Source organism: Dermochelys coriacea, chromosome 10 (assembly GCF_009764565.3).
Source record: "Dermochelys coriacea isolate rDerCor1 chromosome 10, rDerCor1.pri.v4, whole genome shotgun sequence".
Taxonomy (NCBI): Eukaryota; Metazoa; Chordata; order Testudines; family Dermochelyidae; genus Dermochelys; species Dermochelys coriacea.
This window is the reverse complement of record NC_050077.1, coordinates 39,797,659-39,825,331: the sequence shown is the minus strand read 5'-3', so window position 1 is coordinate 39,825,331 and position 27,673 is coordinate 39,797,659. Positions and strand designations below refer to the sequence as shown.

The 27,673-nt window shown below is 46.5% G+C and overlaps 1 protein-coding gene across 1 annotated transcript in view; it reads left to right on the top strand.

Moving 5' to 3' along the window:
• Positions 1-25,002, top strand: part of LOC122456075 (coiled-coil domain-containing protein 33-like) — a 176,822-nt gene extending 151,820 nt beyond the window's left edge. The window contains exons 4-7 of the mRNA XM_043493735.1: positions 13,462-13,571; positions 16,872-16,973; positions 23,922-24,013; positions 24,461-25,002. Coding sequence (XP_043349670.1) covers positions 13,462-13,571; positions 16,872-16,973; positions 23,922-24,013; positions 24,461-24,602 — 446 coding nt within the window. The 3' untranslated portion in view covers positions 24,603-25,002. The remainder of the gene's footprint in view (positions 1-13,461; positions 13,572-16,871; positions 16,974-23,921; positions 24,014-24,460) is intronic.
• Positions 25,003-27,673: the final 2,671 nt, after the last annotated feature.

Below are 27,673 nucleotides of genomic sequence, written 5' to 3'. Positions count from 1 at the left end.
GCGGCTCAAACCAATACCTTCCACATCCAGCCCCAACCCTCAGGTGTGTGCATGTGCAGGCAGGGACTCAGTGCGTTGCTGCTTTAGAAGGGCTTGATCCAGTAAAGCACACGAATAAGAACATAAGAATGGCCTTACTGGGTCAGACCAATGGTCCATCCAGCCCAGTTTCCTATCTGCCGACAGTGGCCAATGCCAGGTGCCCCAGAGGGCATGAACCTAACAGGTAACGATCAAGTGATCTCTCTCCTGCCATCCATCTCCACCCTCTGACAAACAGAGGCTAGGGACACCATTCCTTACCCATCCTGGCCAATAACCATTAATGGACTTAACCGCCATGAATTTATCTAGTTCTCTTTTAAACCCTGTTATAGTCCTAGCCTTCACAACCTCCTCAGTCAAGGAGTTCCACAGGTTGACTGTGCGCTGTGTGAAGAACTTCCTTTTATTTTTTTTAAACCTGCTGCCCATTCATTTCATTTGGTGGCCCCTAGTTCTTATATTATGGGAACAAATAAATAGCTTTTCCTTATTCACTTTCTCCACACCACTCATGATTTTATATACCTCTATCATAACCCCCCTTAGTATCCTCTTTTCAAAGATGAAAAGTCCTAGTGTCTTTAATCTCTTCTCATATTGGACCTGTTCCAAACCTCTAATCATTTTAGTTGCCCTTCTCTGAACCTTTCTAATGCCAGTATATCTTTTTTGAGATGAGACCACATCTGTATGCAGTATTCAAGATGAGGATATATTATGGATTTATATATGGGCAATAAGATATTCTCCATCTTATTGTCTGTCCCTTTTTTAATGATTCCTAACATCCTGTTTGCTTTTTTGACTGCCACTGCACACTGCGTGGACATCTTCACAGAACTATCCACGATGACTCCAAGATCTGTTTCCTGATTAGTTGTAGCTATTCATAGATTCATAGATACTAAGGTCAGAAGGGACCATTCTGATCATCTAGTCCAACCTCCTGCACAGCGCAGGCCACAGAGTCTCACCCACCCACTCCTACGAAAAACCTCACCTATGTCTGAGCTATTGAAGTCCTCAAATCGTGGTTTATTGTATGTATAGTTGGGGTTATTTTTTCCAATGTGCATTACTTTACATTTATCCACATTAAATTTCATTTGCCATTTTGTTGCCCAGTCACTTAGTTTTGTGAGATCTTCTTGAAGTTCTTCACAGTCTGCTTTGGTATTAAGCAGTTTAGTATCATCTGCAAACTTTGCCACCTCACTGTTTACCCCTTTCTCCAGATCATTTATGAATAAGTTGAATAGGATTGATCCTAGGATTGACCCTTGGGAAACACCACTAGTTACCCCTCTCCATTCTGAAAATTTACCATTTATTCCTACCCTTTGTTCCCTGTCTTTTAACCAGTTCTCAAACCATGAAAGGATCTTCGCTCTTATCCCATGACAACTTAATTTATGTAAGAGCCTTTGGTGAGGAACCTTGTCAAAGGCTTTCTGGAAATCTAAGTACTCTATGTCCACTGGATCCCCCTTGTCCACATGTTTGTTGACCCCATCAAAGAACTCTAATAGATTAATAAGACATGATTTCCCTTTACAGAAACCATGTTGACTTTTGCCCAATAATTTTTGTTCTTCTATGTGTCTGACAATTCTATTCTTTACTATTGTTTCAACTAATTTGCCTGGTACTGATGTTAGACTTGCCGGTCTGTAATTGTCGGGATCACCTCTAGAATTCTTTTTAAATATTGGCATTACATTAGCTATCTTCCAGTCATTGGATACAGAAACTGATTTAAAGGACAGGTGACAAACCATAGTTAGTAGTTCCACAATTTCACTTTTGAGTTCTTTCAGAACTCTTGGGTTAATGCCATCTGGTCCCAGTGACTTGTTACTGTTAAGTTTATCAATTAATTCCAAAACCTACTTTAGTGTCACTTCATTCTGTGACAATTCCTCAGATTTGTCACCTACAAAAGATGGCTCACGTTTGGGAATCTCCCTAACATCCTCAGCCGTGAAGACTGAAGCAAAGAATTCATGTAGTTACTCCGCAATGACTTTATAGTCTTTAAGTGCTCCGTTTGTATCTCGATCATCCAGGGGCCCCACTGGTTGCTTAGCAGGCTTCTTGCTTCTGATGTACTGAAAAAACATTTTGTTATTACCTTTTGAGTTTTTGGCTAGCTGTTCTTCAAACTCCTTTTTGGCTTTTCTTATTACATTTTTACACTTAATTTGGCAGTGTTTATGCTCCTTTTTATTTACCTCACTAGGATTTGTCTTCCACTTTTTAAAAGATGGCTTTTTATCTCTCACTGCTTCTTTTACATGGTTGTTAAGCCACGGTGGCTCTTTTTTCATTCTTTTACTGTGTTTTTTAATTTGGGGTATACATTTAAGTTGGGCCTCTATTATGGTGTCTTTGAAAAGTGTCCATGCAGCTTACTGGGATTTCACTCTAGTCACTATACCTTTTAATTTCTGTTTAACTAACCTCATTTTTGCATAGTTCCCCTTTCTGAAATTAAATGCCACAGTGTTGAGCTGCTGAGGTGTTCTTCCCACCACGGGAATGTTAAATGTTATTATATCATGGTCACTATTTCCAAGCGGTCCTGTTATAGTTACCTCTTGGACCAGATCCTGCTCTCCACTCAGGACTAAATCGAGAATTGCCTCTCCCCTTGTGGGTTCCTGTACCAGCTGCTCCAAGAAGCAGTCATTTAAAGTATCAAGAAATTTTGTCTGCATTTCGTCCTGAGGTGACATGTACCTAGTCAATATGGGGATAATTGAAATCCCCCACTATTATTGAGTTCTTTATTTTAATAGCCTCTCTAATCTCCCTTAGTATTTCATCATCACTATCACTGTCCTGGTCAGGTGGTCGATAATAGATCCCTACTGCTATATTCTTATTAGAGGATGGAATTACTATCCATAGAGATTCTATGGAACATGTGGGTTCATTTAAGATTTTTACTTCATTCAAGTCTTCATTTTCTTTAACACATAGTGCTACCCCCCCCCCCCCCCCAACATGACCTGTTCTGTCCTTCTGATATATTTTGTACCCCGGAATGACTGTGTCCAATTGATTGTCCTCACTCCACCAGGTTTCTGTGATGCCTATTATATCAATATCGTCCTTTAACATGAGGCACTCTAGTTCACCCATCTTATTATTTAGACTTCTAGCATTTGTGTACAAGCACTTTAAAAACTTATCACTGTTTATTTGTCTGCCCTTTTCTGATGTGTCAGATTCTTTTTTATGTGAATGTTTCTCGTCTGATCTGGCCCATATTTTATTCTGTTCCATCTTCTCCTCCTGATTAAAACCTAGAGTCTCTATCAATAGACTCTCCTCTAAGAGAAGTCTCTGTCTGATCCACGTGCTCCTCTGCAGCAATCAACTTTCCCTCGTCTCTTAGTTTAAAAACTTCTCTGTAACCTTTTTAATGTTAAGTGCCAACAGTCTGGATCTACTTTGGTTTAGGTGGAGCCCATCCTTCCTGTATAGGTTCCCCCATCCCAAAAGTTTCCCCCAGTTCCTAATAAATCTAAACCCCTCCTCCCTACACCATTGTCTCATCCACGCATTGAGACTCTGAAGCTCTGCCTGCCTACCTGGCCCTTCAGCGAGTGACTTCAGCGAGGCTGTTTGCATGCTTCCAGTTCAGCATGTGCTCAAGTGCTTTGTTACATTGGGGTCAGAGTGTTCAGCACCCTGCAGGATCAAATTGTAATGAAAATACACCAGAGTAAACTATTTTGCCATGATTTAAAGTATTTTCTGTTTTCTTGGCCTTCTATTTTCTTTCTTTTCCTCTGTGGCTGAGTTCTTGCCTCTCTTCTACCCAAGATATGAGGAGTCCAGTGCTTAATTTGTGCCAGGGCTTGCCAAGCCTGAGCCCCAGCACCTCTAGGCTCGGCAGTTCATAGCCCGGCACCTCCAGGATTGCTGCATCAGTTATGAATGTAAAATAATTGCTTGAGCCCCAGCACCTCTTTAATTACTAAGTAAGCACTGGAGGAGTCACCTCATTTATCACCCTGTTTGCACTCTGAGGGCTCACCAAGGGGTGGAGTGTGATCCGATATCAAAGACATTCTAGTGGAACAAATTATTGGCTTTAATGTGGCACAGAGTGTTTTACTGCTTAAATGACAAGTCTTTGCTCTTTCCACAAAGGTCTCTGAGAAAAATAATCTGCACATATATTGAGCTGTCTTTTAAAAGTAACAGCAGAAAAGCTTATAACTCCAGTCAGAGGATGGAAAGACAGGGAGAGAGGAAACTCTGTTGCTTCAATTCACCAATCTATCCCTCTTTGGCAAAGCACTTCAGCATGTGCTTTAGGCATGTGCTTAACGTTAAGTGCTTTGCTGAACTGGGATGGACTTAAGCACATGCTTCAATGCTTCACTGCACCAGGGCCTTGGGGAGAGAAGAGTTAAATTGTCCATCAGTGCAATCAGTAATTTAGGTTGCTGGTAGGGAGAGCTAAGTGTAAATGGCAACATAACAAGATGTGGGGTGGTTTTCATTGATTTGCCTTTTACAAAGAAGTATGGTTTGTGGTTTTCTACCTCTGGTTCTCCTGGGGGCAGCAGGCATTGCTGTGATACCATAGGGTTAAACTGGGGTCACCAAAGGGGTTAAAATCAGTGGTTTGTCACAGAAGGTGAAGAGGGAGTGTGCGACGGGGGTTATCCCTTCCTGGGGAAGTGGCAGCAGGCTGTTGCTGTGACGATAGGAGTGAGCAGAAAGCAAGGCCAAGTTAATGATAGGGGAGGCCAGATTCCATTCTTCGGGTGACAGGTCCAACATGTCAAACAGGCCTCTCCACTCCTTCAAGTGCCTTGAGGCACAAAAGAGCCCTGCCAGGGGAAGACAAAGCTGGGAGTTAATGAGTCATGTTTCTTTCATGGAGATACAAAGCGAGGGCCTTCCCTGGCTCAGAGCTGTCTAATCAGGTCAGTGAGCTCTCACAATGCAGTTGAGCTTGGCCTGAGCTTGTGTATTAGGGCAGCAAGTGGTGTCCAGGGTGCAGGTATTGTATCCTCCAAGCCATTATCAAGCTTCATGCTTCCCTGCTGACTGATGGGATTCAGTTTGCATGGTCTCCCCAGAGCAGGGCTTTCAAGGGAAATGACCTGCAGCCATCCCCGCTCTGAGCTGGGAGTCAGCATGGTGTCCATTGTAAACAATGGACTGGGTAGGATCTCAGAGAAGATGCCTGCTGTAGAAACCCTGGTGCTGCCTTCAAGAAGTCGTATTCATAGAATATCAGGGTTGGAAGGGACCTCAGGAGGTCATCTAGTCCAACCCCCTGCTCAAAGCAGGAACAATCCCCAACTAAATCATCCCAGCCAGGGCTTTGTCAAGCCTGACCTTAAAAACTTCTAAGGAACGAGATTCCACCACCTCCCTAGATAACGCATTCCAGTGTTTCACCACCCTCCTAGTGAAAAAGTTTTTCCTAATATCCAACCTAAACCTCCCCCACTGCAACTGGAGATGATTACTCCTCATTCGGTCATCTGCTACCACTGAGAACAGTCTAGATCCATCCTCTTTGGAATCCCCTTTCAGGTAGTTGAAAGCAGCTATCAAATCCCCCCTCATTCTTCTCTTCCACAGACTAAACAATCCCAGTTCCCTCAGCCTCTCCTCATAAGTCATGTGTTCCAGTCCACTAATAATTTTTGTTCCCCTCTGCTGGACGTTTTCCAATTTTTCCACATCCTTCTTGTAGTGTGGGGCCCAAAACTGGACACAGTACTCCAGATGAGGCCTCACCAATGTCGAATAGATCCACACCATCCTCCAGATTATTTATGAAGATATTGAACAAAACCGGCCCGAGGACTGACCCTTGGGGCACTCCACTTGATACCGGCTGCCAACTAGACATGGAGCCATTGGTCACTACCCATTGAGCCCAACAATCTAGCCAGCTTTCTATCCACATTATCGTCCATTCATCCAGCCCATACTTCTTTAACTTACTGGCAAGAATACTGTGGGAGACCGTGTCAAAAGCTTTTCTAAAGTCAAGGAACAACACGTCCACTGCTTTCCTCTCATGCACAGGCCAGTTATCTCGTCATAGAAGACAATTAGATTAGTCAGGCATGACTTGCCCTTGGTGAATCCATGCTGACTGTTCCTGATCACTTTCCTCTCCTCTAAGTGCTTCAGAATTGATTCCTTCAGGACCTGCTCCATGATTTTTCCAGGAACTGAGGTGAGGCTGACTGGCCTGTAGTTCCCCGGATCCTCCTTCTTCCCTTTTTTAAAGATGGGCACTACATTAGCCTTTTTCCAGTCATCCGGGACCTCCCCCGATCGCCATGAGTTTTCAAAGATAATGGCTCTGCAATCACATCCGCCAACTCCTTTAGCACTCTCGGATGCAGCACATCCAGCCCCATGGACTTGTGCTTGTTAGGGGGCTTATTCCTTTACCCACTTACTTCCCTGGTCCTTCTCGTGTGAACAGAGAGCAACAATACCCCAAGTCCAAAGGTGCAAACAATTCGATGTTTATTGGGGTGAACTTCCAGCAAGCATGATTCCAGTTTCCTTCCTTAGTGTCCCCCTTCCCAGCTCTGACACCACAGAGCCTTACACCTGTGTCCCTGTTCCCATTCCTGTCCTTAGCCAAACATGATTCCAATTTCCTCACCCCCGTTCCCTGTTCCCATTTCCCCCCACATACACCCACATACTTCCTGATTGACTGCAGACTATATAGTAAAACTTGAGTTCCGCTTAGCTATACCTTAGCCAATCATTTTCCTGAAATTTAACTAACCAATCCTAACATATTATAACATGATTATGTAACCAATTATATCCCACCATCTTAATTAGTTTACACCCAGCAAAATTAATTATACAGCAGACAGAAACAATCACAGAACCAGACAGAGATTATACAGACAAACAATGGCAAAGTGGGAACTATAATGACAAAACAATACAGAAGTGAGGATTTCACATCCCAGCTATTGATTCGTGAGTTCTTGCCAGACAGGATGCTATCAAACGTTTCCTTTTACATCTTCTAGGAACTTCTAGGCGATAGGCATTATCAGGGCAGGATTGTATTCCTAACGGCCCAATAGCACCTTATTTCAATGTGACTAGTTTGGAATGTGAGGATGTGACCTGTCGCTTCCCAGCTTATGGCTGCCTCTGCTGCTTAGCCAAAAGCCTTAGCCTAACAACAGGGCCTCAGACTGTCACAGTAAGAGAAGGACCTTACACTGGCAGACAGTGATTTTGATTCTTTTATACCTCTAGAACTAGCCAAGTGATAGGAGGATACCTAAAATTCTTAGAGTACAGGCCTTTACAGACAGGCCTGAATATCTATATCCTAACAGTGCTCATCCAGCTTTTCTAAATAGTCCCGAACCACTTCTTTCTTCACAAAGGGCTGGTCACGTCCTCCCCATGCTATGCTGCCCAGTGCAGCAGTCTGGGAGCTGACCTTGTTCGTGAAGACAGAGGGGAAAAAAGCATTGAGTACAAATTAGCTTTTTCCACATCCTCTGTCACTAGGTTGCCTCCCTCGTTCAGTAAGGGGCCCACACTTTCCTTGACTTTCTTCTTGTTGCTAACATACCTGAAGAAACCCTTCTTGTTACTCTTAACATCTCTTGCTAGCTGCAACTCCAGGTGTGATTTGGCCTTCCAGATTTCACTCCTGCGTGCCCGAGCAATATTTTTATACTCTTCCCTGGTCATTTGTCCAATCTTCCACTTCTTGTAAGCTTCTTTTTTGTGTTTAAGATCAGCAAGGATTTCACTGTGAAGCCAAGCTGGTCGCCTGCCATATTTACTGTTCTTTCTACACATGGGGATGGTTTGTCCCTGTAACCTCAATAAGGATTCTTTAAAATACAGCAGCTCTCCTGGACTCCTTTCCCCCACATAAAGAAAAGGAATACTTGTGGCACCTTAGAGACTAACAAATTTATTAGAGCATAAACTTTCGTGAGCTACAGCTCACTTCATCGGATGCATTTGGTGGAAAACAAAATGCATCTGATGAAGTGAGCTGTACCTCACGAAAGCTTATGATCTAATAAATTTGTTAGTCTCTAAGGTGCCACAAGTACTCCTTTTCTTTTTGCGAATACAGACTAACACGGCTGCTACTCTGAAACCTTTCCTCCTCATGTTATTCTCCCAGGGGATCCTGCCCATCAGTTCTCTGAGGGAGTCAAAGTCTGCTTTTCTGAAGTCCAGGGTCCGTATCTGCTGCTCTCCTTTCTTCCCTGTGTCAGGATCCTGAACTCTACCATCTCATGGTCACTGCCGCCCAGGTTCCCATCCTCTTTTGCTTCCCCTACTAATTCTTCCTGGTTTGTGAGCAGCAGGTCAAGAAAAGCTCTGCCCTAGTTGGTTCCTCCAGCACTTGCACCAGGAAATTGTCCCCTACACTTTCCAAAAACTTCCTGGATTGTCTGTGCACCACTGTATTGCTCTCCCAGCAGATATCAGGGTGATTGAAGTCTCCCATGAGAACCATGGCCTACGATCTAGTAACTTCCATGAGTTTCCGGAAGAAAGCCTCGTCCACCTCATCCCCCTGATCCGGTGATCTATAGCAGACTCACACCATGACATCACTCTTGTTGCTCACACTTCTAAACTTAATCCAGAGACACTCAGGTTTTTCTGCAGTTTCATACCAGAGCTCTGAGCAGTCATACTGCTCTCTTACATACAGTGCAACTCCTCCACCTTTTCTGCCCTGCCTGTCCTTCCTGAATAGTTTATATCCATCCATGACAGTACTCCAGTCATGTGCGTTATCCCACCAAGTCTCTGTTATTCCAATCACATCATAATTCCTTGACTGTGCCACTGGGACTTCCAGTTCTCCCTGCTTGTTTCCCAGGCTTCTTGCATTTTTGTATAGACACTTGAGATAACTTGCTGTTTGTCCTGCTTTCTTAGTATGAGGCAGGAGCCCTCCCCTTTCACATTCTCCTGCTTGCGCTTTCTCCCAGTATCCCACGTCCCCACTTACCTCAGGGCTTTGATCTCCTTCCCCTGGTGAACCTAGTGTTGATGGCATTCTTCCCTCTGAATCAGCATTGTCCAGTGCCTCAATGGGGTATTGTGCTGTCTGAAGGGCTGACTTTTGGATGTGACATAAAACAGACCCTGAGCACTGATCATCCTAAAATACACCCATGTGCTGTTTCAAAGAGTTGAGCTGTTGAAACCTGACTCAGTTCCAGGGTAGGTAATTCCATTCTGCATCCCTACACTGCCTACTAGCCCTGCAAATACCTATTCTTCTGGGCAAAGTCAAGTCCCCTCCTAACAATGTGTAAAACTGTAGTCCAGCTATGCAGCAAGAGGCCTGCTTCCCTTACCAAGTAGGAGCTGGGTGGCTGATGTATAACTTCAGAGCACTGTGGGAACATGCAAGGTGAAAGGCACTAGTGCAGGGGTGGGCAAACTACGTCCCGGCCCATGAGCCGTTTTAAGCCGGCCCGCGAGCCACACCATGCTACTCTGCCCCGCTCTGGCACTCCAGCACAGGTGCTGGGTGCGGGCTGGACCACGCGGCTCAGCCCCACTCCGGTGCTCCAGCCAGGGCACTGGGTCAGGGGCTGGACCACGTGGCTTGGCCCTGCTCCAGCCAGGGTGTTTGGTTGGGTGCCGCACCACATGGCTCCTGGAAGCCGCTGCATTGCCCCACTCTGGCTCCTACACGCTCCAGTGGGAGCTGCAGGGGCAGTGCCTGCAGATGGGGCAGCATGCAGAGCCGCCTGGCTGCGCCTCTGCATAGGAGCCGGAGAAGGGAACCGCTTGAGGTAAGCCTGCATCCCTGAGCCTCTCCCCACACCCTAACCCTCTGCCCCAACTCTGATCCCCCTCCCGCTCTCCAAACCCCTTGATCCTAGCCCGGAGGACCATCCTGCACACTAAACCTCTTATCCCCAGCCCCACCCCAGAGCCTTCACCCCAAGCTGGAACCTGCACCCCTTCCTGCACCCCTGCCCCAGCCCTGATCCCTCTCCTGCCCTCTGAACCCCTCGGTCCCAGCACAGAGCACCCTCCTACACCCCAAACTCCTCATCCCCAGAGCCTGCACCCCCTCCTGCACCCCAACACCAATTTTGTGAGCATTCATGGCCTGCCATACAATTTCTATTCCCCAATGTGGCCCTCGGGTCAAAAAGTTTGCCCAGCCGTGCACTAGTGCAAGGCAAGTACTGTTATAACCAGCGAATCATGGAACTGTAGGGGCAGAAGGGACCACAAGAGTCAAGATGCAGGATTTGTTGTGTCTAAACCATCCAAGACAGATGGCTACCCAGCCTCCTTTTGAAAACCTCCAGTGAAAGAGCTTCCATGACCTCCCTAGGCAATCTGTTCCATTGTCCTACTGTGTTTACAGTTAGGAATTTTTCCTCAGATTTAATCTATATCTGCTAGGCTGTAGTTTGAACCCATTGCCCCTTGTTCTGCCCTCTGTGGTAAAAAAGAACAACTTTTCTCCACTTTTTTTATGCCAGCCTTCATATCCTCCCTTAATCTCCTCTTTTCCAAACTGAAAACCCAGTTCCTTCAGCCTTTGCTCATATGGCTTGTGTTCCATACCTCTGATCATCTTTGTCACTCCCCTTTGGATCCTTCCCAGTTTTTCTGCATCCTTTCTATACATTGGTGACCAAAACTGGACACAGTACTCCAGCTGAGGCCTAACCAGCACTGAGTAGAGAGTACTATCACTTCCGTGACTGCATGCTATGCCTCAATTAATGCAACTGAAAATTGCATTTGCTTTTTTTGCAACAGCATTGCATTACTGGCTCATGTTGAGGTTGTGATCCACCACGTCTCCCAGATTCTTCTTAGCAGTGCTGCTGCCAAGCCAGTTTTCACCCATTCTGTATTTGTGCATTTGGTTTTTCTTCCCTAAGTGTAGCACCTTATGTGTGTCTTTGGTGAATTTCATTTTGTTGTCTATAACCCAGTTCTCCAATTTATCAAGATCCCTTTGAATTTTAGCTCTACTGTCCAAAGTGTGGGCAACTCCCCCCACAGCTTTGTGTCATCTGCAAATTTGATCAGTATGTTCTCTATGCCTACATCCGGGTCATTAATAAAGATGTTAAATAACACCAGACCCACATCAGACCCCTCGTGGAACCCAACTTGAGACCTCCTTCCACTCTGACCTCATTCCAATAATAGTTACTCTTGGTTTGTGGTTGTTTAATCAATTATGTATCCATTCAATGGTAGTTTTGCCAAGCCCGCATTTCTCCAACTTACTTATCAGAATATTATGTGGGACTGTGACAAAAGCCTTGCTGAAGTCCAAGTATATTATGTCCATGGCATTCCCCCATCCACCAAACCAGTTACCCTGCCAAAGAAGGAAATCAAGCTGGTTTGGCATGATTTGTTCTTAGTAAATCCATGCTGGCTGGTAGTGATCCCCCCTCCATCCTCCAGGTATTTGCAAATGGGATGTTTTATACATTGCTCTAGTAGCTTCCCAGGTATTGAGGTAAGACTGACTGGTCTATGGTTTGTTCCCTAGCTTCTTCTTTCCCCCCTTTTTAAAGATGGGCACTATGTTAGCTTTCTCCAGTGTCCGGGGACCTCTCCTGTCATCCATGAGTTTGCAAATATGATTGCCAGAAGAGGTGGTGTGAGGGGAGCCTGTGGCTACCCAACAGCACCAGTTATGTGCCTAAAGAGAGGGCTTCATTCCAAGGGCTGCTGTTCCAGCACTGAAGGTGAAAAATCCACCTCCCCATGGTGCAGACAGGCTGCATGTCCTTTAGGTTGGAACAGCAGCTGCTCCCATGCACCAGTGGCAGGTGGGTATAAGGCCACTGGATGTGTACTTTCATGGCTTGTTCCTCTGCCAGTTATTAGTAGCAACCTCTGCTTCTGTCTGTTCCAAGTCTGTGCAAAGACCCTTCCAACTGGCAGGCAGAACCCACTGTTTGGCTGCCTGCTTGTATTCTGCTCATGCTTCAAGATATAAGCTGATCACTTGGGAGGTTCAGGAAGAAATTCTCCCCCACCCCACATAGAGGACTGCATGGTTGTCTAGATGCCAGAGACAAGGAGGCAGATTAGATGGATCAAGGCAAATCCTATATTCTCAAAAAGAAATCTAAACCACATTTGTACCAGCTTTTCAAGGGCTTCAGTGTCAGGCCTCTCTGACCTAGAATATGGACTTTGTTGCTTCTCAATATTGTTTAACCCACAGGGGTTAGATCCATTAAAGCCAATGCCTCAATCTGGGCCAGTGTGCCCTTGGGGTGTTCTCCTGAGGGAAGGGTAGATGGTGGCACTGCCAACCTCTCTCAGGGATTTCTGATGGAGGTGGGGAGCACGTAGGTCACAGACAGGGTGTAGTGGGGTGGTCACCCTACTGTGACCCTGAAGGGGTTAAAACAGCCCTGGGAGAGGGCTGCCTGGGGGAGCCAATAGTAAAAGCAGCCCTGGAAAGGGCTGTGGCTGGGAAAAGCTAGGCTGATTGGGGGAAGCAGCTGCAGCTAGGGCCATGCCCCAGTCAGGCCACAACTGGCCCTATAAGAGGGCTGTGAGCCAGAAGCTGAAGGAGTCTCACTCTTGCTCTGGAATGGGAAGGGCTAGCTGCCTGGGGGCGGGGGCGGGGCAAAGGGAGCTCCAGCCTGGTAAACCTGCAGGCCTTGATGAAGGCCTACAAAGGTACTGGGGCTGCAGAGGGCAGCCTGGGAATAGGCAGAGGCAGCTGGTCCTAACCCCTTGCCAATGATGAGTGGCCATTACACTGCAGACTGCCCCAGTGAATGGGGGTTTGATGATGGCTGGCAATAGCCAATGAGGCAAGCTGGGTTTAGAGGGTTGGGGGTTCCCCTGGGAAGGGACACCCAGAGCAAGGGGGTACTGCTGGGGCAGAGCCCCGAGATGAAGGGCACTGGGGTCTGGGAGGGAAAAGGGGCCAGCGTCAGGCGAGACACCAGCCTGCAGCGGGTGCTCCGTATGCTGGAAAAGAGCTAATTCCCAGAGGACCAGGAGGAGGCGCCATGTCAGTGAGTCATCGACTTTGCTACACAGGGCCCTATAGGAACCTGGTTAGTGAAGGCTGCTGTGGAGATGCATAGAATTGGGACATCTAGCCCCTGTGGATACACCCCTTCCTTCCTGACCACCCCTTTTGGAGCAGGGCTGGCTCCCTTTACTCCTCTTGGTGGAGAGGTGGTTGCAGCTGCTTGCAACACCATAACCCGTCCACATCCTGGCAGACTTTCTGCTGCCTCTTCTAGTGATGCCAGATCCTGGGGTGAATCTGGCCTCTTGTCTTCGCATTGTTGACCAAGGATGGTGTTGGGGGAAGCTTAGAACTACTCCAAAGTGCCTTATCGTACTTGCTGATGTGTATTCCTGCTCTTTCCCTTCCAGCTGTGATCCTGACTGTGGCCGACAAAATCACCAAGGAGGTGCTAATGAGCTACAAGATTCCGGTGAGGTACCTCCGATCGTTCCACCACTACCACTTGAGACTGGTGCTGGTGAGCAGTGGCCAACTAACTTGCACCCTGAGACGTGGGTATGGGGGAGTCAAATTGTTTCACTGCCACTCCATTCATCCATCGGGCGGGCAGGCTGTCTGTCAGTCTCTACCTGGTGTTCCTTGTCTTATACTTTGGCAGCTTTTTGGGGCAGGGACTGTCTCTTGTTCTGTGTTTGCGCAGCACCTAGCACAATGGGGTCATGGTCCTTGATGGGCTCCTGGGGCTTACCGCAATACAAATAATAAAAATTAGCAATCATAAACTTGCGCTGCACATATCCCATGGTATCTAATTCCAGGCTTGTAAACAAATAGACTTGCTTAGTTTCAGTTGGCTGAGGTCAGGTAAAGGAAATCTTGTGTAACAATTGTAATCCACACTGGGAAACAATTTAGGATTTTCAGTCTCACAAATTGGAGAATGCACTAAAGGAAACCAGCAAAAAAAGCGCTCCTGTGGCCTCTTTGAAAGAGAGAAATGATGGGGGTTTCCCATGGAAATGGGTGCATTAGGAAATAACAAAAAATGACATCAAACTATGAAGTGTCCTTTCTAACTTGGCCTCCTTGGAGACAAGAACACAGGTGAGGCTGAGGTTTACAACAGTGCAAGCAAATCCCAGCACTCTGCTCCTTCCTAGTGCTGTCCTTCCAAGGACCCCAAAGGGCTTTAGGAATATTAATTTAAATAATCCCCAGCGTTCATTGGCAGATTTCAAAGAGCTTTATGGAGGAGGTCAGCATTCTTCTCATTTTACAGATAGCTCCCCTGTCTGTGCCTTAGTTTCCCTAATTGCCCAAGGTCACCCAGCAGACCAATGGCAGAGTCAAGATTAGAACCCAGGTCATCTTCATCCTGGTCCAGTGTTTGTAGACACAGGCTCTCAAACAGTTTTACAGAGAACTCGCTGGGGATCCATGGAGAGCTGGTCCTGTGTGGTTGGCTCCTTTGCATGTTTCCAGCTCGTATTTTGCAGTAAACAAAGCTAAAATACAGTGCTTCTCTAATGGCTTCTCCGTATAAGCCCTTGCTGAACTTGTTACAGGTACATTAGACAATCGAGTGGAAAGGGAGGCAAGGACTGCATGCAGGTGAATGGGACAGGTCGTGAGGGATGCACAGATGGAGTTTGGGGGGGAAGGGAGGGAAGAAGGGGCTGAGGGAGGGCATGAAGCAGAAGTGGGGGGCTGGGTGGGGGCACAAAGGAGGGGAAGCAGGGCCCAAGTGGGGCATGTGGAAAAGGTGGGGGGGGCAGGTGAGGAGAGAAGGGGGCAGGGTGAAGGACCCGTACTTAGGGTGGCCAGACAAAGTGCATGACTGGAGCATTTTTAAAAGCTCTGAATTTTTCAAGAGTGGCAGAGTGGGACTTTGTCCCCACTGAACAGCATTAGGAGCTGTTTATTGCTGTGTTATGAGTTTCTCTGTCTGTGAAAAACAGTGACCATTATTCCGTATGCCATTCTCCTAATTTACATGAGTGACTTTGCTGTCGTGCAATAAGGTGGGTGTATCGATGGAGTAATAACTATTAGCAGGTGCTGCCAAGAGGTGCCTTTATGTGCTCTGTGGTGGTGAGTTTACATAGGGATTGGTTTTTCTCATGATTTATTAATGACCTGTATTAGTTATGGTGGAGTTTAGGGAGGAGTAAATTGTTGTGGTATAGCTATTAAAGAACAGCGTGACTGATCTTCTCGTTATGCTGAGACCTCTTCTTTCAATGTACTCTGGTCTCACTTGCACGCACGCCAGTTGCAGTATCAAAGTAGGGTTATTCATTTACACTATCAAGGGCAGTCGGACTATTGTCTTCCAGGGACAAAAGACGACCTTGTTTTCCTCCTCCTCAAACTGGAACATTGATCTGAGTCCCTCTTATTCCCTTTAGCGTAGTCAAGAAGATCTTTCTCTCTCTTCCTGGATCTCAAGTTTGTCAGAATCTTTAGAACCTTTCAAGCTGCCCCAAGCCTGCTCTGGGATGTCCACAGTGCTTAGCGTCCGCTAGAATGAAAATCAGAATTGGGTTCATAGCTACATCAGTAGCACATCCATCCTTTGAAATTTAAAGGGCTGAAATAAAGGTAACAACTTCTGTAGCCTGGCAAATTTCTGTGCTCTCCTGCCGGGCATTTGTTTTTTGGACCAGAGATGTTGAGGGCATACAGTTAGAATTCCCAGGAAGGTACAGGAATAAGGATAAGGAGGGTTGCTAGATTATTGTGAGGATGGGGCAATTAAGGGACTCAGCATGTGAGGATAGCAGTAACTGGGCTAAAAAAGATTACTTATTGCTGCAGTGACAGTGCTGTTTGCATCACTGGGGATGTTTTGCCAGCGATCTCTGTTCACCCTGGTGCTCTACTGGTGGGGACTGGCACAGAGAAAGGTCACATAGTGGTTAGCCTTACTCAAAGCAGGACTAATATGCATGATGGTGACGTTGCCTGTGCACTTCTGGGATCATTTGTGAATGTGGATGCCTGGTGTACAATGTACTACAAAGTTGTTGTGAGGGCTACATAGCAACTAGCGTGCCAGATAGCTCTGCTGTATATGTGCCTGGAGAGAGTATTGTAAGTAACCTTGCCCAAGGTCATATAGCTAGTGAGTATCAGAACTGGGGCTGGCACTCTGATGGACTGTGCTTGTCCTACACCCTAACCACGAGATGCCCAGTTCCAGAAAGACTAGCCTGGCACAAGCCTAGCCATTTTTTTGTGAGTTAAAGTTGCATCCTCTGATATATCAGATATTTACACAGCCATCAAGGGATCATCCTGTTTTCCTCTCAAATGAGCCTTGTTCCCATTTTCAGACCCAGTGCAGACTCACAGAAAAACACAAAACAGAAAAATGTGGGTGCCATGCTTTATTGTTTGAATGACTGGCAAGAAGGTCCCTATTAAGTTTCACAGGTAACGCTAGGTGGATCAGAGGCCTGACAAACTCACTTTACCCCAGCCAAAAATTCACACCCTTCTCAGCTGATAAAAGTGTTTCCTCTTCTCCATTCTTGTACATTTCTCCCCCCCACCCCGAGAAGGATCAGGAAGCCAGTGACCGTTGTGTATGCAGATTATTAAATATTTAAATACAAAAGCAGAATGATTTATTATATTGATCTTACTGGAAAGGCTCCAGAGGACACTGAGCTTTAATTATCACTTGCTGCTTTATTGTGAGTTATGGCAGCTCTGTGCCACCATACCACAGCCCAGACTGTTTATATACACAACGCTTCTTGTTTTATATTCCGGCACTCATTCCACACTGTGGTTTTGTCTCCTCCTCAAATAGCCAAGGAAGAAGGACCCCTTAGGGACAAGTCTATACGCTACGGTTGTTCGTAAAGGCAGCCTCATCTCACGTTATGTTGGAATGAATTACACCGGCTTGGAGGTAAGGCCTGTGCCGGGAAGATAGGAGGGGGATGGATGGTGCTGAGGAGGGATGCTGGCATGGCCCACGATAGGAGCAAGGTGTCTGTGCATTAATAGCAATTAGCAACCCTCATAAGGTATGGTTTAGCTGAATGCCTAAAATCTAAGTTCTGTCCAAACTATCTGATCTTTCAGTGAGACCTGTTAATAACCACCACAGGTATGACTGACTTTCTAGCTAATATAACACAGTATATTTATTATAAATAGGGGAGCCCTCCTGAGGGACTGAGATCTCACAAGGAGAGTTGGCTGCAGTTAGCAGGTAGCCTTCAGCATAGATATCACCATTCTTCCTTTCTCCAGCTAAGCTAGAAATACCTGGAGAACAGGCCTTTCTAAGGACCAGCATAAACCTCACCACCTTTCTCTTCAAGGACTAGGTGCACATCTTCTTTCTTGCCTGGTATAAATACAGAGTGGCATGTCCAAATATTAAAAACTCTACCAAAACAAAACACTCCACTGCACACCCAGTTCTCCCCCTGGGGAAAGGATGGAGGAGAGTAAACGACACCTGACAGATGAGTCACATCACCTTAATACAAGGTGCTCAGATGCTACAGTGATGTGGTGGCAAAGACCCTATGTAGAATTCTATATTGGTGTCTCTGGTCCTGTCCAGAGCTTGGAAGATAAGAGGCACATAACATAAGTAAAATGCATTTTTAAGCAGTTAACTGAAGTTTTCCTAATGTTGAGTTTAGTTCACTTTGAGGTTTTTGGTCAAAGATTTGAGTTTGATGCTTGTATTGTTGGAACCCTTTAAGCCTTACCAAAGGAAGAATAGATATTCCCCAATGGCCCATGTGGAAATCGCATCCTTTCACAGTGTTGGGGTGGAGAAATTGAGTGCAGGTCTCCTAAGCGCTCCACTAGTGTCCTAACCACTGGAACACACTTCCACCATCATAAAAACATAAGAACTGCCAACAGGTCAGACCAATAGTCTATCTAGCCCAGTATCCTACCTTCTGATAGTGGCCAATGTCAGGATCCCCAGAGGGAATGAACAGAACAGGCAGGCAGTCAAGTGATCCACCCCTTGTCATCCACTCCCAGCTTCTGGCAGTCAGAGTTTAAGGACACCCAGAGCATGGGGTTGCATCCCTGACCATCTTGTGTAATAGCCATTGATGGATCTATCCATCCTTCTAATTTTCTTGAACCCTGTTATTGTTTTGGCCTTCACAACATCCTCTGGCAATGAGTTCCACAGGCTGACTGTGTTGTATGAAGTATTTCCTTCTGTTTGTTTAAAACCTGCTGCCTATTAACTTCATTGGGTGACCCCTGGTACTTATGTTATGCAAGGAGTAAATAACATTTCCTTATTAAAATTATAGAATATCAGCATTGGAAGGGACCTCAGGAGATCATCTAGTCCAACCCCCTGCTCAAAGCAGGACCAATCCCCAACTATATCATCCCAGCCAGGGCTTTGTCAAGCCTGACCTTAAACTTCTAAGGAACGAGATTCTACCACCTCCCTAGGTAACGCATTCCAGTGTTTCACCACTCTCCTAGTGAAAGTTTTTTCCTAATATCCAACCTAAACCTCCCTCACTGCAACTTGAGACAATTACTCCTCGTTCAGTCATATGCTACCACTGAACAGTCTAGATCCATCCTCTTTGGGAACCCCGTTTCAGGTAGTTGAAAGCAGTTATCCAATCCCCCCTCATTCTTCTCTTCCACAGACTAAACAATCCCAGTTCCCTCAGCCTCTCCTCATAAGTCATGTGTTCCAGTCCACTAATCATTTTTGTTGCCCTCCACTGGACGTTTTCCAATTTTTCCACATCCTTCTTGTAGTGTGGGGCCCAAAACTGGACACAGTACTCCAGATGAGGCCTCACCAATGTCGAATAGAGAGGAACGATCATGTCCCTCGATCTGGCAATGCCCCTACTTATACATCCCAAAATGCCATTGGCCTTCTTGGCAACAAGGGCACACTGTTGACACATATCCAGCTTTTCGTCCACTGTCCCATAGGTCTTTTTCTGCAGAAATGCTGCCTAGCTATTCGGTCCCTAGTCTGTAGCAGTGCATGGGATTCTTCCATCCTAAGTGCAGGACTCTGCACTTGTCCTTGTTGAACCTCATCAGATTTCTTTTGTCCCAATCCTCTAATTTGTCTAGGGCCCTCTGTATCCTATCCCTACCCTCCAGCGTATCTACCTCTCCTCCCAGTTTAGTGTCATCTGCAAACTTGCTCAGGGTGCAATCCACACCATCCTCCAGATCATTAATGAAGATATTGAACAAAACCAGCCAGAGGACCGACCCTTGAGGCACTCCACTTGATACTGGCTGCCAACTAGACATGGAGCCATTGATCACTACCCATTGTGCCCAACAATCTAGCCAGCTTTCTATCCACATTATCGTCCATTCATCCAGCCCATACTTCTTTAACTTGCTCGCAAGAATACTGTGAGATACCATGTCAAAAGCTTTTCTAAAGTCAAGGAACAACACGTCCACTGCTCTTCCCTCATCCACAGAGCCAGTTATCTCGTCATAGAAGGCAATTAGATTAGTCAGGCATGACTTGCCCTTGGTGAATCCATGCTGACTGTTCCTGATCACTTTCCTCTCCTCTAAGTGCTTCAGAATTGATTCCTTGAGGACCTGCTCCATGATTTTTCCAGGGACCAAGGTGAGGCTGACTGGCCTGTAGTTCCCCGGATACCTCCTTCTTCCCTTTTTTAAAGATGGGCACTACATTAGTCTTTTTCCAGTCGTCTGGGACTTCCCCCGATCGCCATGAGTTTTCAAAGATAATGGCCAATGGTTCTGCAATCACATCCGCCAACTCCTTTAGCAGTCTCGGATGCAGCGCATCCAGACCCATGGACTTGTGCTCATCCAGCTTTTCTAAATAGTCCCGAACCACTTCTTTCTCCACAGAGGACTGGTCACCTCCTTCCCATGCTGTGCTGCCCAGTGCGATAGTCTGGGAGCTGACCTTGTTCGTGCAGACAGAGGCAAAAAAAGCATTGAGTACATTAGCTTTTTCCACATCCTCTGTCACTAGGTTGCCTCCCTCATTCAGATAGGGGCCCACACTTTCCTTGACTTTCTTCTTGTTGCTAACATACCTGCAGAAACCCTTCTTGTTACTCTTAACATCTCTTGCTAGCTGCAACTCCAAGTGTGATTTGGCCTTCCAGATTTCACTCCTGCATGCCTGACCAATATTTTTATACTCTTCCCTGGTCATTTGTCCAATCTTCCACTTCTTGTAAGCTTCTTTTTTGTGTTTAAGATCAGCAAGGATTTCACTGTGAAGCCAAGCTGGTCGCCTGCCATATTTACTGTTTCTACACATGGGGATGGTTTGTCCCTGTAACCTCAATAAGGATTCTTTAAAATACAGCCAGCTCTCCTGGACTCCTTTCCCCCTCCATGTTGTTCTCCCAGGGGATCCTGCCCATCAGCTCCCTGAGGGAGTTGGTCTACTTTTCTGAAGTCCAGGGTCCTTATCTGCTGCTCTCCTTTCTTCCCTGTGTCAGGATCCTGAACTCTACCATCTCATGGTCACTCTCTCCCAGGTTCCCATCCACTTTTGCTTACCCTACTAATTCTTCCCAGTTTGAGCAGCAGGTCAAGAAGAGCTCTGCCCTAGTTGGTTCCTCCAGCACTTGCACCAGGAAATTGTCCCCTACACTTTCCAAAAACTTCCTGGATTGTCTGTGCACCACTGTATTGCTCTCCCAGCAGATATCAGGGTGATTGAAGTCTCCCATGAGAACCAGGGCCTACGATCTAGTAACTTCCGTGAGTTGCCAGAAGAAAGCTTCATCCCCCTAGTCTGGTGGTCTATAGCAGACTCCCACCACGACATCACCCTTGTTGCTCACGCTTCTAAACTTAATCCAGAGAGACTCCCAGGTTTTTCTGCAGTTTCATACTTGAGCTCTGAGCAGTTCTACTGCTCCCTTACATACAATGCAACTTCCCCCCCACCCCCCTTTTCTGCCCTGCCTGTCCTTCCGGAACAGTTTATCCATCCATGACAGTACCCCAGTCATGTGAGTTATCCCACCAAGTCTGTTATTCCAATCACAGCATAATTCCTTGACTGTGCCAGGACTTCCAATTCTCCCTGCTTTTTTCCCAGGCTCCTTGCATTTGTGTATAGGCACTTGAGAACTTGCTGATCATCCCTCTTTCTCAGTATGAGGCAGGAGCCCTCCCCTCTCGCATGCTCCTGCTCATGCTTCCTCCCAGTATCCCACTTCCCCATTTAGCTCAGGGCTTTGGTCTCCTGACCCCAGTGAACCTAGTTTTAAAGCCCTTCTCACTAGGTTAGCCAGCCTGCTTACGAAGATGCTCTTCCCTCCCTTCATTAGGTGGAGCCAGTCTCTGCCTAGCACTTCTTCTTGGAACACCATCCCATAGCCAAAGAATACAAAGCCTTCTCTGCGACACCACCTGCATAGCCATTCATTGACTTCAACAGTCTCAACCCAGGCCTTTTCCTTCCACAGGAAGGATGGATGAGAACACCACTTGCACCTCAAACTCCTTTTATCCTTCTTCCCAGAGCCACGTAGTCTGCAGTGATCTGCTCAAGGTCATTCTTGGCAGTATCATTGGTGCCCACATGGAGAAGCAGGGAGGGGTAGTGATCCAAGGGCTTGATGATTCTTGGCAGTCTTTCTGTCACATTGTGAATCCTAGCTCCTGGCAAGCAGCAGACTTCTTGGTTTTCCCAGTCAGGGCAGCAGAGATGATTCAGTCCCCCTGAGGAGAGTGTCCCCCGACCACCACCACCACCTGCCTCCTTCTCTTGGGAGCAGTGGCTGTGGAACCCCCATCCCTAGGACAGGGCATCTCATGCCTTCCAATCGGCAGAGTCTCCTTCTGTTCACTTCCCTCAGATGTATCATCTAGTCCACTCCACAGGTACTAATGCAGAGAGTGAACATGAAAACAGTTACTTACCTGTATCTGCATTGCTGGTACATGGACACTCCCTTTTCTTCTGGAGGTCACATGCTGCCAAATTTTTTTACTGTCCTCCTGTCCCCGCAGTGCAGCCTGCTCTGAATCTTCAGAACCTTGTGCCCGTAGAAGCATATCCTGACGTCTGTTCAGGTAATCTTCAGGTTTCTCTTATGCAACGCAGGGTCGATACCTGTTGCTCCAGACCTTGAACCTTCTCTTCCAATATGGAGACCAGCTTGCACTTTGTACAGACAAAGTCGCTTCTGTCCTGTGGAAGAAAGGCAAACATGGCACATCCAGTGCAGGTCAGTGAACACTGACCCATCCATATTGCCTTCCTTCTATGGGCTTCCTCAGGAGTTGTAGTAACTACTCGGAAGCCGGCAAGATGTAAGCCTTAGTGGGCTCTCCCCAGGCAAACTCCCTCTGTTAGCCTCTCTGCTGGTTCACAGCTGACCGGCTTTTTATAACAGTCAGGCCCACTCAAGGCTCACCTGGAACAAAGCACGCCCAATTCACACTTTTCAAACAGCCAGTCAAGCACACGGTCAAACTGTCCCCACAACAGACACTCGGATACTCACCAACACAGCCTCCTTAATGCAGCCCTTAGCATACTTCCTCTCAGGCAGATCCCAGGCAAACTTTCTACACCCCATTCATGATTTTATAGACTTCTATCATGTCATCCTCCCACTAGTTGTCTCTTCCAATCTGGAAAAATTTCAGTTTTTTTTAACTCTCCTCATATGGAAGCTGTTTCATACCATTAATTTTTGTTGCTCTTCTCTGAACCTTTTCCAATTCTAATATCTTTTTTGAGATGGGATGACCAGAACTGTACACAATATTCACGGTGTGGGTGTACCTTGGTTTTATATAGTGGCATTATATTTTCTGTCTTATCTATCCCTTTACTAATGGTTCCTAACATTCTCTTAGCTTTTTTGACTGCTGCTGCAAATTGAATGGATGTTTTCAGAGAATTATTCACATTGACTCCAATATATCTTGAGTGGTAACAACTAATTTAGATCCCCTTATTTTTATGTACAGTTGAAATTATTTTTCCAACATGAATTACTTTGCGTTTATCAGCCTTGAATTTCATCTGCCATTTTGTTGCCCAGTCACCCACTACTCTGCTTGTAAAAAGAAAAGGAGTACTTGTGGCACCTTGAAGACTAACAAATTTATTAGAGCGTAAGCTTTCGTGAGCTACAGCTCACTTCATCAAATGCATCCGATGAAGTGAGCTGTAGCTCACAAAAGCTTATGCTCTAATAAATTTGTTAGTCTCTAAGGTGCCACAAGTACTCCTTTTCTTTTTGCGGATACAGACTAACACGGCTGCTACTCTGAAACCTGTTACTCTGCTTGTGCCGCTCAATCCTGCCGTGTTGTTCCATTCCTGGCCAGCTCAGCTCATGTGCGTCCATCCTGCCTGGTAGCATCCCCTGCTGTTCCAGAGCTGGCCCCTGCATGCAGTAATGCTGATGCACTGCAAGCCAGTGAAATCATAATCCTGAAATCGGGACAGGATAGCCTCTTGCCATGAAAGTGCTCGTGATGTCACAACGCTGTCTGTATCACATCACTGTGCACTCAACTTGGACAGAGATGGGCAGAGGGGCTTAGAAAAAGACTGCAGCTCAGAGCTGCCAGTGGGAATCTAACAAGCTATTCTCAAATTCATTTCACAGTTTATACCTGCCAAAAAGAGCTTTCTCCAGCCCCACCCTGTTGCACATGATGTAGCACAATTCACTATTCCCATGTGCTGGCTGAGTTCTGTCCCCTTTGAGCTGTGCCAGGATCAATCTGTTCCTCTGTGCTAGGCTGATTGCATTGTTGTGTTCCCAGGCTGCGCGCTTGTCCCTCTGCCAAGGTGGTGCCATGTCTTCTCACTGGTGCTTGATATTAACCTTGCTCTTTCCTTGGCTTTTAGGTTTTCCTCCAGGGAATGAAGAATCCTCTAGCAGATCCCCAAGGTCCTATTGTAGCCATTGCCAGAGTGGTGAACAACTTTAATGCATACAGGTGAGTAGGGGGCAAGAGGCACCCTGCCAATCACACAGGAACAAAGGGGAGCAGCTGCCAGCATGGGCACAAGAACATATTTCAGAGGTATGCTGGAAGTGTCAGGATATGTATTGTACACACTCTACTGGGGAGAGCCAAGATTTGAATGGAAGCAACAGGATTTAAAGCACGATTCTATTTTGACTATGAAAATATCTGTGAAGGCTTCACATTTTATTGCCTTTCCACAATCTGCATATTACATGCACTCTGTTCAAAGGTAAACCCTGCCAAGAAAGCACTAACTAGCTTCTAAGCTGGGTAAGGTGACTAAATATTATCTAGCAGAGCAGGAAGCAAGTCCATGTCCATGCTTTGTGGATAAACTGAGGGATATAGAGCAGTCACCTACCATCTTTAAATGTCTCGCAGAATACATGACCACTCTTTTCCCTCCCATCACAGAGAAGCCATGAAGACTCAACCGACTGCCTCTACTGCAGTTGATTTAACCACCGTCACATTTCCAGACCCCTCCATGGTGGCTTTCGATGTTCTCAGTCACCAACCAAGGATATCCCCAGGTAGGGGGGCAATGTGTCTTTAAGAATTCCTGCTCCTGCCAGAATGGAGAAGGGAGCCATGTGCTGCAGTATAAAGATATTACCTGGATTGTCTCACAGCAAGGATGCTGCATGGAGCTGGTGCCAAAGGTAGTGCTGCCTGGAGATTAGAAATGGAATCAGTGCTAGTAAAGCATTTGTTCCTCCTTTTTTTTTTTTCTTTTTCCTTGTCTCCCTTTGTCCCTAGCCTTTTTACTGTGTTGCAACCTAATTCCTGCATTTCGCCTTGACTGAGACTTGTCTGGCAGGAGCTGGAATTAAGGCCTGGCTGGTGGATATGTGTATTGCAGCCCTCCTTGCCAGATGTCTAAATACATTTATTTAATAGCATTAATCACACAAGGAAGAAAACCAGAACTTTCATCTGTCTCTTCCTTCCCCTTCCAGCTGGTGGGTTTTGGCTACCAAAAATACATGGCCAGATTTTAGGAAGATCTGACTCCTTGGGTCCATATGCTGAACCCTTCAGACAATCTGCTCATCAGCATCATAATGGGAACTACTGGGGATTAAGCAGTGGTGAAAGAACAAGAAGCAATGGTCTCAAGTTGCAGTGGGGAAGGTTTAGGGTGGATATTAAGAAACTTTTTCACTAGGAGGGTGGTGAAGCACTGGAATGGGTTACCTAGGGAGGTTGTGGAATCTCCTTCCTTTGAGGTTTTTAAGGTCAGGCTTGACAAAGCCCTGGCTGGGACAATTTAGTTGGGGATTGGCCCTGCTCTGAGCAGGGGTTTGGACTAGATGACCTCCTGAGGACCCTTCCAACCCTGATAGTCTATGAACAGCATGGCCCTTATTATGATGCCTAAGCAGAAGTTCAGCCTCAGGCATTTTGGCTGTTTTGTACAGGGATGAATTCCATCTGAAGTAAGTTTCACATGCAGAAGGTTGCTTTTGCACAAGGCTTCACAGATTCAAACCAAGGACAACATGACTTTCTGCTGCTAAAAAGCCTGCCGTTTATGGAGGGAAACGTTTTACACCAAGATGATGCTTTGACTGTCGGCAAACTTTGCTTCCAGGTCCAACATTACCTTTCTTAGCAGTGGCTTATTACTGAGTGCCAACAAGATCTTATCACTGTTGTCCTTCTTCCCCTGATTCTCCCCTGAGAACCTGTTACCCCACTGATCATGTCTAAAATTAGAACATAAGCTATCTGGGGCAGGGAGCTTGTCCTTCTGTTCGTTCTGTATAGCACCACCCCACCACATCTTGGTGAGGTACGCAAACATAATCATTGCTCCTAGCTGGTGCCAAGGAGACAATTCTTTTTGGAATGGACTATTTCATCAGGGGAGTGGAAGGTACCTGCCTTTGGTTTCTACAGGAACACCAGTGAGATGGGGCTTTAGTCATGGATGTTAGGACACTTTGTGTCCAGTTCTGACCATGGACATGGGCATGATCCTATGGGAACTGCTTTGCCCAAGAGTCCAATACACCTGCCCTGGCCAGATTTTAGGACCTGCCCTGGAGAGATGTTGCAGAACTAATCACTTACAGTAAGCGAAATCCCATAGCAATGAGCCTCAGAGCTCATGTCTACAGACTCAGGCTCACAGGGCTTGCACTAAATAGCTTTGTAAATGTTTGTTTGTGCTTGGGCTCTGAAGCCCAGGGCAGGGGGTAGACCTGTGCTTGAGCTTTGCTGTTGTGGGATCCTCCTTGCTGTGTAGATGTATGCTAAGTTACCCACTGGATGTTTGTGCAGCCATCAAATTTCTCCTGCATAGTCCTACACCTCTTCAGATTCTGTCTGCTCTGTGTTAAGACACACATCTAAAACCTGCATGGCAATGAGACTTAAGGAGTTAACCTAAGGAGCAAACAAAACTCCGCATCCAGAGCAGTGTCTCTTCTTTCCCTTTCTACATTCACGAGGCAGCCAAAAATGATTTTCTTCAATAAATATCCTCAGGGCATGAACTGATGAGACTTGAGCATTAGCCCAAGGGAGAGCCAAGTTCTGTTAGTCTCTGGAGAAGGTGGCTGATGGAAGTGCTAACTGGCATTGAGTGGGTGACTGGCAAAAGGCAGGGTTCCCCAGATAAAAAATAACACAAATGATTCAACTCAACAATCTCCTGCTGGACAAACTCCCTTCCTGCCTTTGGTTCTCTTCACGGATCTTCCTCTTGTCTTCACTCTGCTGTTTCCTGAAAGACTTTCCTAGAAAGGAGAAAAGCCAGTTTCAAGGTTCTAGCAAACTTTGCTCACTGGGGCCTGTCTCAGAGGAGAGAGCCATTATAGCTTTCTTCTACTCAGCAATGCAAAGGGTCAAAACAGGGGAGAGAATCTGGCCCGAAAGGGGATTTATGAATGTGTAACCACAAGTCAGGTTATTCTAGGACAGAGGTTCTCAAATTGTGGTCCGCAAGCTCCATTCAGGTGGTCCGCGGATAGTTCCCTCTAAGGTATGTGCCTGGGTGGCTGCACACAAGAGAATGAAGGGCCGCCCACTTAATTAGTGGAGCCGTGCACTTGTGGCTCCACTAATTAGGTGCCTGGTCCCTGGAGAAGATGCACCTATAAGGTGAGGTGATGGGATAGGGGGCAGTGGGGTGAGAAGAGGAGGTGGGGGGAATTTGGGACATGTAGGGCTATGGCAGCCAGAGAAAGAAACTACTTTTCCCCTGCTCCAGGACTGTGACTGCGGGGAGAGACGGCCCTCCTTCCCAGCCTCAGCTCTGTAGCTGGTGTGTTGAGGGAGAGACTCCCCCCCCCTTCTCAGCCCCAGCTTGGGGGCTGCTGCAGTGGGGGAGAGAGACCCCCATCCTTCCCAGCCCTGGGGCTGCCATGGCGGGTTAGAAAGGTTGCATTAGAAAGGTAAGACTACTGATATTAAAATATGAGTTGTGTGCTTTTATCTGTAGAACAAAAAAAATTAGTTTTTTTATATAGCAGTTTTATCCAAAGAGCTTTACAATAGTTAGCTAATGGTACAAACAACATTTGGAAAGATCATTAAGTGGTCTGCTAAAATCCTCAGTAATTTTCAAGTGGTCCTCGGGGGGGGGGGGGGGGGGGGGGGAAGGTTTGAGAACCACTGGTT